This window comes from Myotis brandtii, unplaced genomic scaffold, assembly GCF_000412655.1.
Source record: "Myotis brandtii unplaced genomic scaffold, ASM41265v1 scaffold14, whole genome shotgun sequence".
NCBI lineage: Eukaryota > Metazoa > Chordata > Mammalia > Chiroptera > Vespertilionidae > Myotis > Myotis brandtii.
The window spans coordinates 1,878,541-1,894,267 of NW_005354999.1; the positions used below are offsets into that span (position 1 = coordinate 1,878,541).

Here is a 15,727-nt window from a genome sequence, read left to right on the forward strand (position 1 = left end):
AATGCTGTCAAGATACATCCAGGTTGTGCAAATGGCAGGATTTTCTTCTTTTTTACGACTGCATAATACCTCACTGTGTGTATGTGTACTTATGTATATACTAGAGGCCCTATGCACGAAATTCGTGCAAGGGACTCCAAGGGCCGAGGTTGCAGCCCTGGTTGCCGGCACCAGCCGCTGTCCCAGCCCTCACAGCAGCAGCCCCAGCTTCATCCGGAAAGTCATCTGGAAGGACGTCTGATCTAATTAGCATATTAAGCTTTTATTATTATAGATCCCATTTTCTTTATCCATTCATCTATTTATGAATACCTAAGTGATTTCCATATGTTGGCTAATGTGAATATTGCTACAATGAACATGGGAGTGCAACATCTCTACAATACAGTGATTTCTTTTTATTTGGATAAAAACCCAGAAGTAGGATTGCTATATCATTTAGTAGTTCTCATTTTAACTTTAAAGAAACCTTTATACTGTTTTCTATAGTAGCTGTACCAATTTACATTCCCACCAACAATACACAAGGATTCCCTTTTCACATCTCTCATCTTTTTTTATAATAGCTACTCTAACAAGTGTGAGGTGATATCTCGTGCTTTTGATTTGCATTTCCCTAATTGATTTTGAGCACCTTTTCATGTATTTGTTGACCATTTGTGTGTCTTCTTTGGGAAAATGTCTATTCAGGTCCTTTGCCTATTTTAAATCTAATTATTTGGTTTTACTACTGAATTATATGAGAGCTTTATATATGTTTTAGATACTAACTCATTAGATAAATGATTTGCAAATATTTTCTTCCATTCTGTGGGCTACTTTTTCATTTTGTTGGTTATTGAAATAGTAGAAAAAAAGAGAAAACTTATTGATCTATGCATGAGGCTGTCCAGAATATGCTAAAGTAATATGCATGCTAGGAAGTTATGGAAAAGCAAATAAATTTGTGAGTTCATGAGATGATAACTGATAATAATAGTAAAAAGGGTAATGCTCAGCTTTCTTTTGGAAGTAGTGCTGGCTGGCTTGCATCTTTTTTCAAAAGATGGTACTGCATAAAAACTGTTAAACTCTCAATGAGGCAAGCCCTGCAGAGCAGGAAGCTGCAGAATACCTCCTTAAGGTATTATTTAAAATGCCTTCTAAGTTTTATGCAGGAAGAGTGTATGTGGAAGAGAAGATTTCTGATGCTGATTGGGCTGTTTTACAAGGACATTGATGAACAAGCATATGTAATGTAATTGGCATTTCTGCTAACAAAAATGCTGTGACTATAAGGTCATAGAAACCTAACCCAATATTTTTCCCAGGAGCAATAGTTCAGCATTTACTAATTTGATGTTCATCATGACATTGTAGAAAACTACCACAAATAATAGGAACAAATTCTACATCATAAAAGTCTATAACTTGCTATGATTCCTTGTGCCAGGCTTTTCTGCTGAAAATAAAAATTATTTAGAAATTCTTGTCCTAATGCAATAAGGCAAGAAAGAGAAAAACATAAGATTCTAAGGAAGAAATCATTATTATTTACAGAATATATATCTCAAAATCCAAGGTAATCAACTAAGTTATTAAAAATGAGTTGAATGATTTTTCTGAATGTAAGATAAACATAAAATTCAATAACATTTCTTTATTTAAGCAATGATGTGTTAAGAAACAAAATAAAAATAACTTTAAATATCCATAGAAAGGCAAAAATAAATAATTTTAACAAAAGTAAGTTTCTTGTCATTTACAAAAATTATACAAATCTTTACTAAATCTTTTAGGAAAAACAAAAAAAATAATTCGGCAGATATATCTTGTTAGTGACAGAAAGACAACTCTTCTGAATTGATTCCAGAGTATAAAATATAAAGTTATTTTAATTAAACATTTTTAATAAAATTCTCCTGAAATATCTCTGGAAGAATAAATGAGCAAGAATTGGTATGAACACTTTGAAAAAATAAAGAGTAATTCAGAGATGTAGATTGTGGATAATCTCAACAGAACAACAACAAAAAAAAACGCAATTAATAATTACATAAATGGGGCTTAACTGGTTTGGCTCAATGGATAGAGTGTCAGCCTGGGTCCCAGGTTCGATTTCAGTCAAGGGCACATGCCCGGGTTGCAGGCTCGATCCCCAGTAGGCAGCATGCAGGAGGCAGCTGATCAATAATTCTCTCTCATCATTGACGTTTCTCTCTCTTCTCTTTTCTTCTTCTTCTTCTTTCTTCTTCTTCTTCTTCTTCTTCTTCTTCTTCTTCTTCTTCTTCTTCTTCTTCTTCTTCTTCTTTTCCCTCTCTCTCTCCTCCTTCTTCTTCTTCAAAAATATATTTTTTAAAAAAAATAGTAATTACATAAATGAGATGATAGTAAAAATAACAATGGAAAGAACTGAAAATTATTCTATTTATTATTTTAAAACATGTTAACTTTGGAATGCCAATTATACATCTAACAGATACCTATGGAACGAATTAAGGTCCTTTGAGTCCAGGACTTTGAGCGCATGGTACCAAGTTGCTCTATGCCTCTTCACTGGAGGCTGCCTTTTCCCCCACAAATTATAAAGTACAGTCTTTGAAGGTGATTCTATGTCTCCCTTCCTCCATTTTCCAGCTTTCAGCTTTTCTCTCGTCTACCGAAAACACCTTGCTCTTCCTTTTGTTTCTCATCTGCACAGTCAGGACCTGACCCACAGCTTTCCCCTGAGCCTGAGGCTATCCAGGATGGCTTTCATTTCCAAAAAGATGATCTACTTAACATCCCAGCCTTTCAATTCATTCTTTTTCTCATCTTCATTAAATATCTCCTTTGGCCAAAGAAAATTTGTACCACAAAAATTAAACAGGCAAGAAAGACTTTATTCAATTCTATTGCAGTCGGGATCAAGATTTTTTTCAATTGAGGCAAGAGATTGAACTCAAGTTCTTCCAAACAAAACACAGAAGAGTTTTTAAGGCTGGGGTGAGCTGGTGGAAAAGCACTGGAGGACAATGGGGTTTGGGAGCATTGGTCAATGTGATTGGGGCATCGGTATTTGTTAATTGGTACTTATGGAAGTTAGGTTTCTACCTTCCTAGAGATGGGGAGATAGTGACTCTATAGTTCCTAATGATTATATTTTAAAGGAATGGCTCCCATGTCCTTGAGGAAGGCATTTATGGGCTATAAAACTGGGAAGTGGTTGGGAGAAGACTTACATATGAAAAGGATAAAGAAATAATTTACAATTGCACGTTTTCCAAATTAAATGCTCTCAGAAAATGGAGATCAAGGGCCTATGGTCAGAAAGAAACCTATCTAAATTTTAGTGGAGGTGAGGAAAATATAAAGGCCTTCTTGATCACTTTCCTATGACTATAATTACAGCTAAATGTATCTAACCGAGTTGTGCATTTGGGTGTGATGTCAGTTCAATGAGCTGGTATACAAGGGCTAGAGGCCTTCGGAGCCCCAAAACAGAGTCTCTGTTAGGAGAGAACATGTTCCCTGTAAATCATGAGAGTTTCACACCATCTCCCAGGAGGGTGCACACCCCTTGTACTTGTATAATTTTCTTCTCTATATCTCTTTCTTCTATTGGAGGTTCTTTTTGTCTTAATGTATTTGTGTCTTCATGTATGTTCATTATAAGTCATATCTCTCCAACTGTAAAACAAGAAAGATATTGTTCCCATGTAGGCAAGCCTTTTTGGGTGGGGCAGAGGAGGTGGTTGAAGAAAGACTGTATTTTCACTTCCCTGTATTTTTCACTGGATCTTTTAAAATGGACAATCTGTAGTAATAGCTCCAAAATAAGAGATAGGAAGAACCTTGGCTTCATCAAGTGTTTCTCTGGGCTCTCTCGTTTTAGTTAAAATTGCTCACTGCTTTAAAGCACCCATCAGGTATAAAGCTTGCACATTGGTTTTAATCCTTAGATAACGGATTCTTCTTAACTCCAGAGTAGTGACTTTACTAAACTTCAATTATGATTCTTTTCCAGGCTGTGACAAAGGCATGCTGATCAGCATTCTAACTCAACGCTGCAACTCACAGAGGCTGATGATCGCAGAGGCATACCAGAACATGTATGGCCGGGTAAGGTCTCTTCATCTTGACCGATGTAACTTTAGAGCAAACACCTGAGAGAAGAGGTACTGTTCTTCTTTTCAGTCTCACAGATAAGAAAGATTTCAGATGGTGCTGTACATTCGAAACAGTTCCTATGTCTAGCATGCTTCCAGGAATACTAGAAAGCTACATCATCAAATGGATCTATGTGTGAGTTATTTTCACACTCACAGTGACTCCACTAGCCTTTTCTCAAAATTCCTTCAGCTTCAAAAAAGTGAAAGTTCTTCTAGCCTTACTGGTTGATCCAATTAGCTAAAAAATTCACACTGGGAATACCCATGTCAAGCTTTAGGGAAGGCACAGAAAGAACTAATAATGAGCACTAGGTCAAAAAGTAAGCTCTTTTCCTGCAATTCCCCAAAGTCTTAACCAAAGTGAATTATCTACTAGGTTTTCCTTTAACAGCATGCCGTTATAGAGAACATTTAAAAAGAATGGCAGTTAAAATAGTTTAAGGCAATAAAAGTTTCCATAGTATTTTAAAGCAATCACATTCTAATTTCAAGCAAGTGCCATTTAAGATTCCTTTCTTGTGTTATGCATCTCAACCACACATTCAGAACAAAAACTCTTTAGGCCAAAAGGCCTGAAATATCAATTACTTTGTCAACTGAGCATTATCAATGAAACACTATCATAAAATTCTTCTCTATAGAGTTGTCCATATAAGTTTACTTCATCCTGAAACATCAGTCTTTGAACAACTATAATACATGAAATAAAGGACAGCCTCTGTTTTTTCAGAATAAATTAATAGTCCAAAAAGCCATGACTACTAGTAAAATTAGTTGAATTAGGCCTTAGAAGGAAATGAGTTATGTTGTTGTTATTTTTTTAATCTAGGTCAAACCATTACTTTAACTTATGTTCCTATGACACCAGTGCTAGTTTTTTTTTGAAGGAGAATGTAAAAACTAGAAAAACTGAAACATTAGTAATCTAATATTGTTTTAATATGCATATCGGTATCAAACCATTACTTTAATTTATGTTCCTATGACACCAGTGCTAGTTTTTTTTGAAGGAGAATGTAAAAACTAGAAAAATTGAAGCATTAGTAATCTAATATTGTTTTAATATGCATATCGGTACCAGAGAGGTCACTTCAGTAATTTTTTTAACCAAAAGACTTACTTACATCTTTGCTTTTTATGCATCAGGTAAATTTAGGTTAAAGCATTGCTTTGTCAATCTCTAAAATATTACACTACAACAGATTAAAGTGATTAAGAAATGAGGTACTTGTACTTAAGGAACGTAAAATCTATTAAACAATTTATACTCTAGTGGAGCACTTGCACTCTATACATAGAGTCTCAAAATTTGTTAAATACTTATTTTGCTGAATAATCTATACCATTGGTAAAGATCGCACTAAATCGCACTAACTGGAAGATAGGGACTCATGTTGGCTCCTTTCCCCCCAAAAGACCCTTGTCATAAAATCAGTTAAAGTCTTGTTAATTACTTTTCCTCTCACGTGTCTCTCTTTCCCTCACTTACTGGTAAAAGCATGGCTGCTACACTAAATCGCATTAACTGGAAGATAGGGACTCATGTTGGCTCCTTTTCCCCCCGAAAGACCCTTGTCATAAAATCAGTTAAAGTCTTGTTAATTACTTTTCCTCTCACGTGTCTCTCTTTCCCTCACTTATACAGTCTTGGTTCAGGCTCTCAACATCTGAGGCCCAGACTAATGGTGACACTCCTAGCTGGTGGCTGCTATTCCAAGTCCCTTCTCACTCTGGTCTATCCACACTGCAGCCAGAATGGTTCCAAATCTAAATGTATACTTCCCCGCTTTTATCCCAGAATGTTTACCTTATTTCTCACTAACAAATGTCCATATGTCCATGGAATAAACCCAAATGCCTGTCCAGGCCATACAAAGCCTTGCTTGCTTACTTTCTGCTCTCTATCTTCAATCCTCTCCCTTTTCTTCACAGCTCAACTGAAGTCAATGGAAACTACTTGTAGTTCTACCAACTAACCATTCCCACTCCATCCCCTTAGTCTTGGTGTTTCATCTACTATATGTTCAACAGCCTGGTTCTCCACTCCACACACTGCACACCTACTCGTCTTCCCAGACACTGGACACTTTTCCTTACGTCACAACTGCCCAGAGTGGAACAGACCTGTGCTGCTACTGCATCCTTCACGTAGCTTCCCCTTGGTACCCAATGACACATTCGTGAGCTTTTTATATCTGTTTCCCTGTATCAGAGGCTAAATCCTCAAAAGCTGGAATGCATCTTATTCGCTCCTGGAGTTCAGCACAAATGTTTGTGTCACATGCCAAGATTGCTTAATGAATGTGTGTTGAATGACAGTGTGAAGGCATAGCTAATTGGACCTCGTCCTATAACATGCAAGAAGGTTTGGGCTGCTTCTGGACACCCTTGCCTGGCACACTCACTCTGCTCTTGGATAGGGGCTTCCTGCTGGGCTACCAGCGGTCCCCGTGCATTATGCCACCATGGCCTTGCCACATTGAGTTGTTTAGTTTTCCTGTTATTCTCGCTGACTAGACTGTCACCTGGAAAATCAGGGGTTGGGTTATTTTTTGCAGAGCTCAGCCCAGAGTCTGACACAGAAGAAGCACTTCATTTATAGAACAAGGAAAGAGCAGGAATTATATTCTGCCTATGTACTTTTTTTTCTTTAAAAAAAAAGGAACAACATTCCTTTTTAATGAATATTCATACATTTCTTAAATTTTCCTTTTCCCTTTTTCTCTACTATAGCTGCTCCCAGGTTAATCTACCTGAACTGCAATCAGGGCTTCGTGACCCTCTGCTGCTCACTCTCTGAATTCCTTCTTCCTTCACCAAGGGGTATCTTCTGCTACCTTTCCCTTTCCATGGCAAGAGTTTATAGATTTCCTGTATTATAAGCACTAATGTTTTATTTTTTATTAACATGGATAATCAGGGGTTGACAGAATTATTTCCTTAGCTGCTGAGTAAAGTGTAATTCTAGGCCTGCTCCTTAAATACTCATGATTTGATATTTAACATCAGTGGAGCTGCTGAATACCATCAACAATTTTGCCTCATCCAAAGAAGAAATGGATCCCTAGACTCCGAAGCAAAGCCCTTTGGAATGCCTCTGACTGACATATTTATCAATATCATTAATGAGGTCACTCTGATCTTCCCCACCAAAGAAAGTGCTATCCTATTGGCAGTGCAATGAAAGCCAGGGAACAGTGAAAGGCTCTGAGTCTGGGGAGAGAGGCTCTCCATCCCTGATAAGCTTGGCTGTCAATGATTCCTGCAGGAGTTCAAATTCAGCACTGAAGCAATTTGTTTTCCCAGTTTTCATTTAACACAGGGATGATCCGCGCTGAAACATCCTGGCATCTGGAATTCATTAACCCCGTGGTGTTGGTTATGTAATTTAGTGCAGATGCTGACTTGCCCCAGGTCACACAAAGTTAGAACTTGCACCAAGGTTATCTGACTCTTAATCAAGTCCACCAAAGCTTCTCAATAATGTCTGTTCTCAACTGAATAAACACCGGACTAACAAGGGCAGATATCCACACTGCTAATTTCCTCATATCCTTCAAGGTTTAACTCAATGTCAGCTACTCAATAGGGCCGAATCTGATTCCTCTATGTAAAATTGTCAATCACCCCCAAATCTGCACTAGTACTCCACCTCTCTTTCACTTTTCTCTATAATAGTTATTGCCTTCTAACATATTATGTAATTTATTTACATATTATAATTAATATTTCGTTTGCCACGACAGTGGTTCTCAACCTTCCTAATGCCGCGACCCTTTAATACAGTTCCTCATGTTGTGGTGACCCCCAACCATAAAATTACTTTCGTTGCTACTTCATAACTGTGATTTTGCTACTGTTATGAATCGTAATGTAAATATCTGATATGCAGGATGTATTTTCATTGTTACAAACTGAACATAATTAAAGCATAGTGATTAATCACAAAAACAATATGTAATTATATATGTGTTTTCCGATTATCTTAGGCGACCCCTGTGAAAGGGTCGTTTGACCCCCAAAAGGGTCACAACCCACAGGTTGGCGACCCACAGGTTGAGAATCGCTGCTTTAGAACACAAGCCCAACAAGGGGAAGAACCTTTGTCTTGTTCACAAATGTGTTCCCAGCCTTTACAACAGTGGCAGGCATATGACTGGTGTTGCAGACTGAATTGTGTCCCTCAATATTTATGTGTGGAAGCCCTACCCGCAATGTGACTGTTTGGAGACAGGGTCTTTAAGGGAATGATTAGGGTTAAATGAGGTCTTAAGGGTGAGGCCCTAGTCCAATTAGGATGGGTGTCCTTATAAGAAGAGAAAAAGATACCAGGGGTGTAGCACAGAGGAAAGGCCATGTGAGCACACAACAAGGTGGCCAGTTGTAAGCCAGGAAATGAAGTCTCACTAGAGAACCACTCTGCTGTTACCTTATACTTGGACCTCCAGACTCTAGGGCTGTTAGGAAATAAAATTCTGCAGTAAATACCCAGTCTGTGGAATTGTGTTATGGCAGCCCAAGCAGACTAATACAGTTGTTACTCAATAACGAGTTGTGAATGCATGAAGAGTTCAAGTGCACTCTTCAAATCCAGCTTGTTCTCATAACTGTCCTCCTCACCCCTCCCCCATTCACATCTTATTTTCATGGTTAAAACCACTGATCTTGAAGTATCAACATACCTAGGAAGTGCTGGCTAGAAAGTTAACTTACCTACATTAGAGGTAGAATTACCATGTCACTAGTACCAGTAGTAGGTATTTTATCTTCTCTATCCTCACTTTTAGTTTGGAAGTGATGGGGTAGATATAAGTTTATCCTCAAAGCTGAATTTTATTACACAGTTTGTCACAGATCAGTTTTATAAGAATGAATTAAATAATTTAAATGGTACAACAACCTTATCTTTCAAATGTATCATGGGTTAAATATACTCCTTTTAGTGAAATTGGGAACTTAACCATAAAAAAAATTTTTTTCCCAAAAATGTTTTCTATGGAATCAAAGTTTTGTAAGTGTAGTAAAGCCCCCTGTGAATACTTGTTACATCCTGAACAATTATTTCTCTTTGAAATAACAAGTACATTCTCTGCCAGGGAGGGAGGGAAGAACTCAAAGTTGGAGGGAGGGAGGAGAGTGGGAAGAAAGGAGGGAAAAAGAAAACTCAATACTGCTAAAGCTAGACCCCATTAGGCTGCAAAACACTCTTTAAAGCAGTTCTATAAATTTAAACTCCCACATGCAATATATAATGATTCCCATTTCCTTTAAATTCTCATAAAACTTCTTAGCTTTTGACCAGTCTTGTGGATGTAAATGGACTCTCACTGTGGTTTTAACTTGCATTTTCCCTAATAACATGTAATGTTGAGCACCTTTTCATATGTTTCTTTTACATTCTGGTTCCTACTTCTTTTAAGAATTCTCTTTATATTCTTTGTGCATATTTTTTGTTCAGTGGCTTGCAATTTATTTGTTAATTTGTAGTTATTTATCTAATTTGGATATTAGTCATGTCTTGTATATGTGGACTGAAAATACTTTCTTCCAGTATATGGATTCATTTCACACTATGTTGTCTATCTTGTATCAAGAAATGTGAAGGGTGTGAGACTTTAATATGTTTACAAGATAGCAAGTGAACCATTCAATATGACACAGATACTGGGGGAACCCAGGAGACTCCTGAGACAAAAACAAAAAGACAGGTTAGCATTCACAGTAATAGTGGCAGCCAGAATGTCAGAAATTTTGCCCCAGTTCCCCAAGCCTCAATCCCATGGGTCAAAGCAAAGATGACTAGATAACACCTGCACATGCAGTGGGTTGCAATGCTGAAGAAAAACCATCTATAATAATAAAAGCGTAATATGCTAATTAGACCGGACAGCTGAATGACCTTCCCGGGTGACCTTCTGGATGAAGCCAGGGCTATGAGGGCCAAGGCAAGCTGCCATGGCTGCGAGGGACGAGCCCCTTGCATGAATTTCATGCATCGGGCCTCTAGTAAGATTAGAAACTTGAATGACTTATAATGGGCAGAATGCACAGGGAAATACTATATCTTCCGATGCTATTCACTACACATCACATCACATCCTTGGAAAGGTAATCCAGAACAAAGGGCTGTCAGTGGCTCACCTTGTATAACATTCAGAAACATGAAAACTACAAAAAAATTGTCTCCCAGTAATATCATCCCTCATTTCTATGCCACTTTCACCGTTGACTTTTTTTCTGAGTACACCAATCCCTAAGCCATTTCTATTATTCTGACCAACAAAAGCTGAGACTAAATCCATCAATTTGTCTCACACAGCATTTAATTATCAAAAGATTTCAAGAAGCAGGGGGAGGTCAATTGGCAGTATTGATCCCAACCATGCCCCTATAGGGGCCTGGACCCAATGAGCTGAACAAATCCCATAAATCATCAGGGCCTATCTTGAAAAGCTGAGTGACTTTCTCTTTAAGTTTTAACAATGACCTTTCCACTTGGTTTGAAGTTTTCATCTAGATGCAGCAGGATGTATTAGCGATGGCACAGACTTTAACTTGGCCTACAAAGAGGAAGTCCAGGGCAAGTCTATCATCCATAACAATCTTGGCCAGTGAATTGAGGCTGCCCTGAATACCTACTAGGGCAAAGTAGTGTGATTAAACATTCTCTCTCCAGGGGCCAAGGTTGTTGTTACTACTTTACCACTAGAAAATTGCCAGGATTCTAGTAGCTGTAACTTCACCATATCTCCTGTTATTTCCAACTCACACTCAGAACTTTCTTTTGGAAGTGGCAGTTGCAGAATGGACAAAGGCATTTTAATAAAACTTTAAGAAAGTCATTATGTTCCACACACAGTCAATGCATTCAACCAAGTAGTCAATTTCTTTATGATCTAGAATTATGAGACTCCAGAGATAACCTGGGTGGCTAAACCAAAATTGTTTGAAATCCTATGCCTACTTTGGTTAGACTGCCACCCACAGAGTAGACCAACCAGTATACCCTGAAGTTGACAATTTCAGAGAAAGAGGCATCACATCCAGGAATGGTTAGGGTAGAGTCCCAAATTTTCAAAATATGTCTACATGACTAAAGGAAAACTGTTCCTCTCTATACTTACACAAATTCAATACTTCTAACACTGAATGTCTGTAATTCTTCTCTTCAAATTAAACAATTCTGATACTGACTACCCAGAGTTACCAAAGACCCCATAGATTACAGGCTCAGTCTCACAAGACTGCCTCCCATTTCAGATGCTAACCGAAAATCCTAGACTGTTGCCTATACTTCTGACTAACTGAGTATAAATCAAGGATTCCCACAACCCTCTCCATGGTTTGATAATATGCTAGAATGGCTCACAGAACTTGGTAAAGTATTAAGCTTACAGTTACTGATTTATGAAAGAGGATATGACTCAAGAAGAACTACATGGAAGAGATGGGTAGGGCAGAGTATATGGGGAAGGGTGCAGAGTTTTCATATCATCTCTAGGCATGTACCTCCTCAGTACCTTGATGTGTTCAGCAACCCAAACCTCTTTAATTAGGGTTCTTGTGAGGCTTCATTACAAAGGCATGATTGAATAAGCCAGTCACCAGCCCTTCTCTCCTCCCTAAAGATCAGGAGTAATGATCTTTAATGACCTGATCCAATCCTATAATCATATGGTTGGGTACTCTGTCAACCAGCTCCTTCCTCTAAGGTTACCTCATTAGCATACACCTAGGAATAGTTGAAAGAGGCTTTTTATAAATAACAAAAGATGCTGCTCTCATTCCTATCACTCAGAAAATTACAAGGTTTTAGGAGTTCTGTTCCAGGAACTGGGATGAAGACCAAATATATTTATACAAATATATATATATATATAAAGTCACAATAACTATCCACCTTACTCATGATCATTATTCAGGAGGGACAACTGCATTCAGGACCAAACTACATACAAAGCTGTGAACATCAGAAGGAGCTAAAAGAGATAGAGTCAGAAATCTCTCTGAGTTGACCAATTATCACCAATACCAGAAGCCTGTGAATGGTGGGGAGTATGGAAAATTCATCAAATACCTTGAATATGTCTATTGTTGAGTAGTTTTCATAATAAAAACCATACAGGGTCAGAATGCAAATAGCCTGGAAAGCCAAATACACAACACAGATTAATTTAAAGGACCACAGTGGCATGTCCAGAGCCAGCTGATTGAACAGGATTAGCAGCACTGCAACTTGAAAAAGTCTCCATAGTTTTGAGTCAACTAGTAGCTCTAGAAGCCCATCTGAAAGGGCTCTGCAGGAGCAATGCCCTCTGAACTTTGACTTCCTTCACCATGAATAAAGCAAGGCAACTTTTTAAAAAATTGATTTTGAGAGAGAGAGAAAGAGGGAGAGAGACATCAATTGGTTGTTCCACTTTATTTATGCATTCATTGGTATAATCTTGTATGTGCCCTGACCAGAGATCAAACCCACAACCTTGAAATAACAGGACAGTGCTCTAACCAACCGAGCTACCCGGCCAGGGCAAGCAAGGCAACTTTTGAGTGGAGTTGCAAAGCTCATAAGCAGTGGTCACCTTGGCATCAGACACACAGAAGAGTTTGTACGTGCCCAGATCATAATGATGCTTGTGTTATAATGAGCAGTATGATGATGGATCCAGGTAGCAATGGTATAATCTGGGCACTGCAGGCTTGATTGGCAGCTGGGTGCCATTTGTTATCATCAGGGAATAAGCCCTTATTGTGGACATCTATAAGAATGGCATGAAAGTTCCTGTCAGTTATAGTATGTTTCCATAGACCACAGCCCCAAAGAAACTCCCTTTTCATATGCAATCTTTTCCAATTGTTAAAACAAAGAGATATTTAGGCCTGACAGCGCAAGACTGGGTAAAAAGATTAAAAAGTTTATCAAGGGAATACTAGCCAGAACTATGAGAACAGCCTTGATTTCTGCCCATAGAACAAAAAGCATCCATTCTTGGTTCTGCACAGCTGGTACTGAGTTGAACAGCCACAGCAGCCCAGTGGACACCATCTGGTTTCAGCGAACCAGGTCAAGGCATTTAGGGCAACTGATTGACATCTCCATTGATTCAGCAGCTTGTTTCAAGCCCAAAGTGGGGGTTAAAATCTTTTTTAAAAAAAAAACAATAATAGCTGCCATTTTTCATGTAAAGCCAAGATGCTCCTGGGGCCAGGCCAGCTGTTCTCTTCAGAGTGCCATGTCCATCTGACAAGTGAAACTTGTTGATTTCTTCCCCCTCACTAGTCATTGGATCCCAGTTGTCCCATTAAAATGGGACTATCAGGCACAAGAGTCACAAGCCTTCGTAGATCAGGTATTTGGTTTCTGTAAGAGATCAGTAGCAAAACAATAGCTGCTTTTCAAAGGTGAAGTCATATGAGAAAGGGAAGGCAGCAAGTTCACAACACCAACAAGCACCTCTGGGGGGCTACCTCCTCTTGCCAGAGGTTCTCATCTACAAAGCCTGTGTCACAGAGACTTTTAACAGAAAGTGATCACTGGGGTTATGGAGCCTTCCTATATGTGGCTATAGGTGAAAGCATTCCCCTATATGTGGCTCTTTTCCTATCAAGAGCATCCCCTTTGGCATTTATAAGCATTCATAGCAGAAACAAATAAAACATAAATACCAACTATATTCCGCAATAGAAGTTATTAAATAGTACAGTGAATCAGCCCAAAGGCTCCAATCACAAGCACCTTTAGCTTCCTTTCTTCCACTGCAAACTTTTCCCACACCCATCATTTGAATGTGGGTACCCCCCAACTTCAATCAATGGGTCCACATGGAATGGTGATCAGGCGGCTGTATCCAACACATTCATAAAAAACTCGAGTCCTTCTACTCCGGAGTGCCCCCCAGCGTATTCAGACAAGTATGAATGAGACTTTAGTCCACAATGGGACAGGAAGACCTTGGCCCCACCCCTTATTATTTCTCTCCTGATCCCAGCAGACGTTGGTGTAGAAGGAAGGAAAAGACATGAGGGCAAAGAGAGGATCAGCATCAATAAGAAACATTTATCTTCTGATGATATGGGGCTACACAAAGTCCCACAGCAGGTGGCAAGTTCATCACTGCAGACACTGTATATTTCAGCTATGTATACTCATGATTCAGTGGCCAGAGCCACATTTCTTTCTGGCCACAGCCATTGGGTTTGCACCTTTTGACTGATTTGGTGTTCGCTCACACATGGGAAGTTTTAAAAATAAATTTGTCTTTGAAATGGACTCTGTAGCATTTGCTATTCCATCTTCAAAATGACACCTCTTAAGTTTATGCCTGGCATTAACATAATAGTTAGGGGTATTTTCCAGGCAGTATATTATTATTATAGAATATATTTTATTCTATCTTGTTTTATACTCCCCAAAATAATCATTATGTTGATGTTTTATAAGTTTAATGCTTTAGTTTTATTTATAATTTTCAACCTCTTTGTTCATTTTTCTTCTAATGTCCAACTCTATGTTGCTGAGTTCAATGTCATTTTTCCAAAGGACATTCATTTAGGGTTATTTTTTTCCCCCCAGAAATAACAAATAACTATTTAAGTTATTTCAGTCTTTTCTTTCAGAATATTTTCATTTTTTCCCTCATTTTAAAATATTAGTTTAGATTGCTACAGAATTCGAGGCTAGATTCTAATTATTTTTCCTTAGGACTTTGCAGATGTAATTTCAATTTTTTTTTCCTGATCTCTTTTGATGCTTTTCCCTCTTCGCTCCTTTCTGGGTTACCTTTTATTCTCTGGTTGCTTTTAAGGTATTTTCTTTATATTTTGTATTCTTCAATGTCACTGGGTTAGTCAACAGGTTTGTGTACTTTTATTAAACAGCTAAGGGTTAATATATTATACTAGAGGCCTGGTGCATGACATTCATGCACTGGGGAGGGGAGGAGAGGGTCCCTCAGCCCAGCCTGTGCCCTCTCGCAGTATGGGAGCCTTCGGGGGATGTCCAACTGATGCCTTAGGCCCGCTCCCCACTCCCTAAGCCATCAGTCTGATATCCTTAGCAATGCTGCAGAGGTGGGAGAGGCTCCTGTCACCACTGCTGTGCTCGCCAGCTGTGAGCCTGGCTTCTGGCTGAGCAGTGCTCCCCCTGTGGGAGTGCACTGACCACCAGGGGGCAGCTCCTGCATTGAGTGTCCGCCCCCTCGTGGTCAGTGCACGTCATAGTGACTGGGTGTTCTGCTGTTTGGTCAATTTGAATATTAGGGTTTTATTATATAGGACTAGAGGCCCGGTACACAAAAATCTGTGCACTGGGGGGGGGGGTCCCTCAGCTCGGCTTGTACCCTCTCACAGTCTGGGACCCCTCGGGGTATGACCACCTACTGGCTTAGGCCTGCTCCTTGGGAAATTGGGCCTAAGCAGGCAGTCAGACATCCCTCTGGCAGCCCGGGAGCCCTGGGAGGATGTCCACTTGCCAGCGGGGAGCAGGCCTAAGCTGCAGTAGGACATCCTTAGCGCTGCTGAGGAGGCAGGAGAGGCTCCCACCACCACCGCTGTACTGGCAGCCATCAGCCTGGCTTGTGGCTGAGCAGAGCTCCCCC

At 39.2% G+C, this 15,727-nt stretch overlaps 1 protein-coding gene across 1 annotated transcript in view; it reads left to right on the forward strand.

Moving 5' to 3' along the window:
* ANXA10 (annexin A10) overlaps positions 1-15,727 on the forward strand; it is a 44,509-nt gene that overhangs the window by 1,715 nt on the left and 27,067 nt on the right. The window contains exon 2 of the mRNA XM_014535232.1: positions 3,986-4,080. Within this exon, the coding sequence (XP_014390718.1) occupies positions 3,986-4,080 (95 nt within the window). The remainder of the gene's footprint in view (positions 1-3,985; positions 4,081-15,727) is intronic.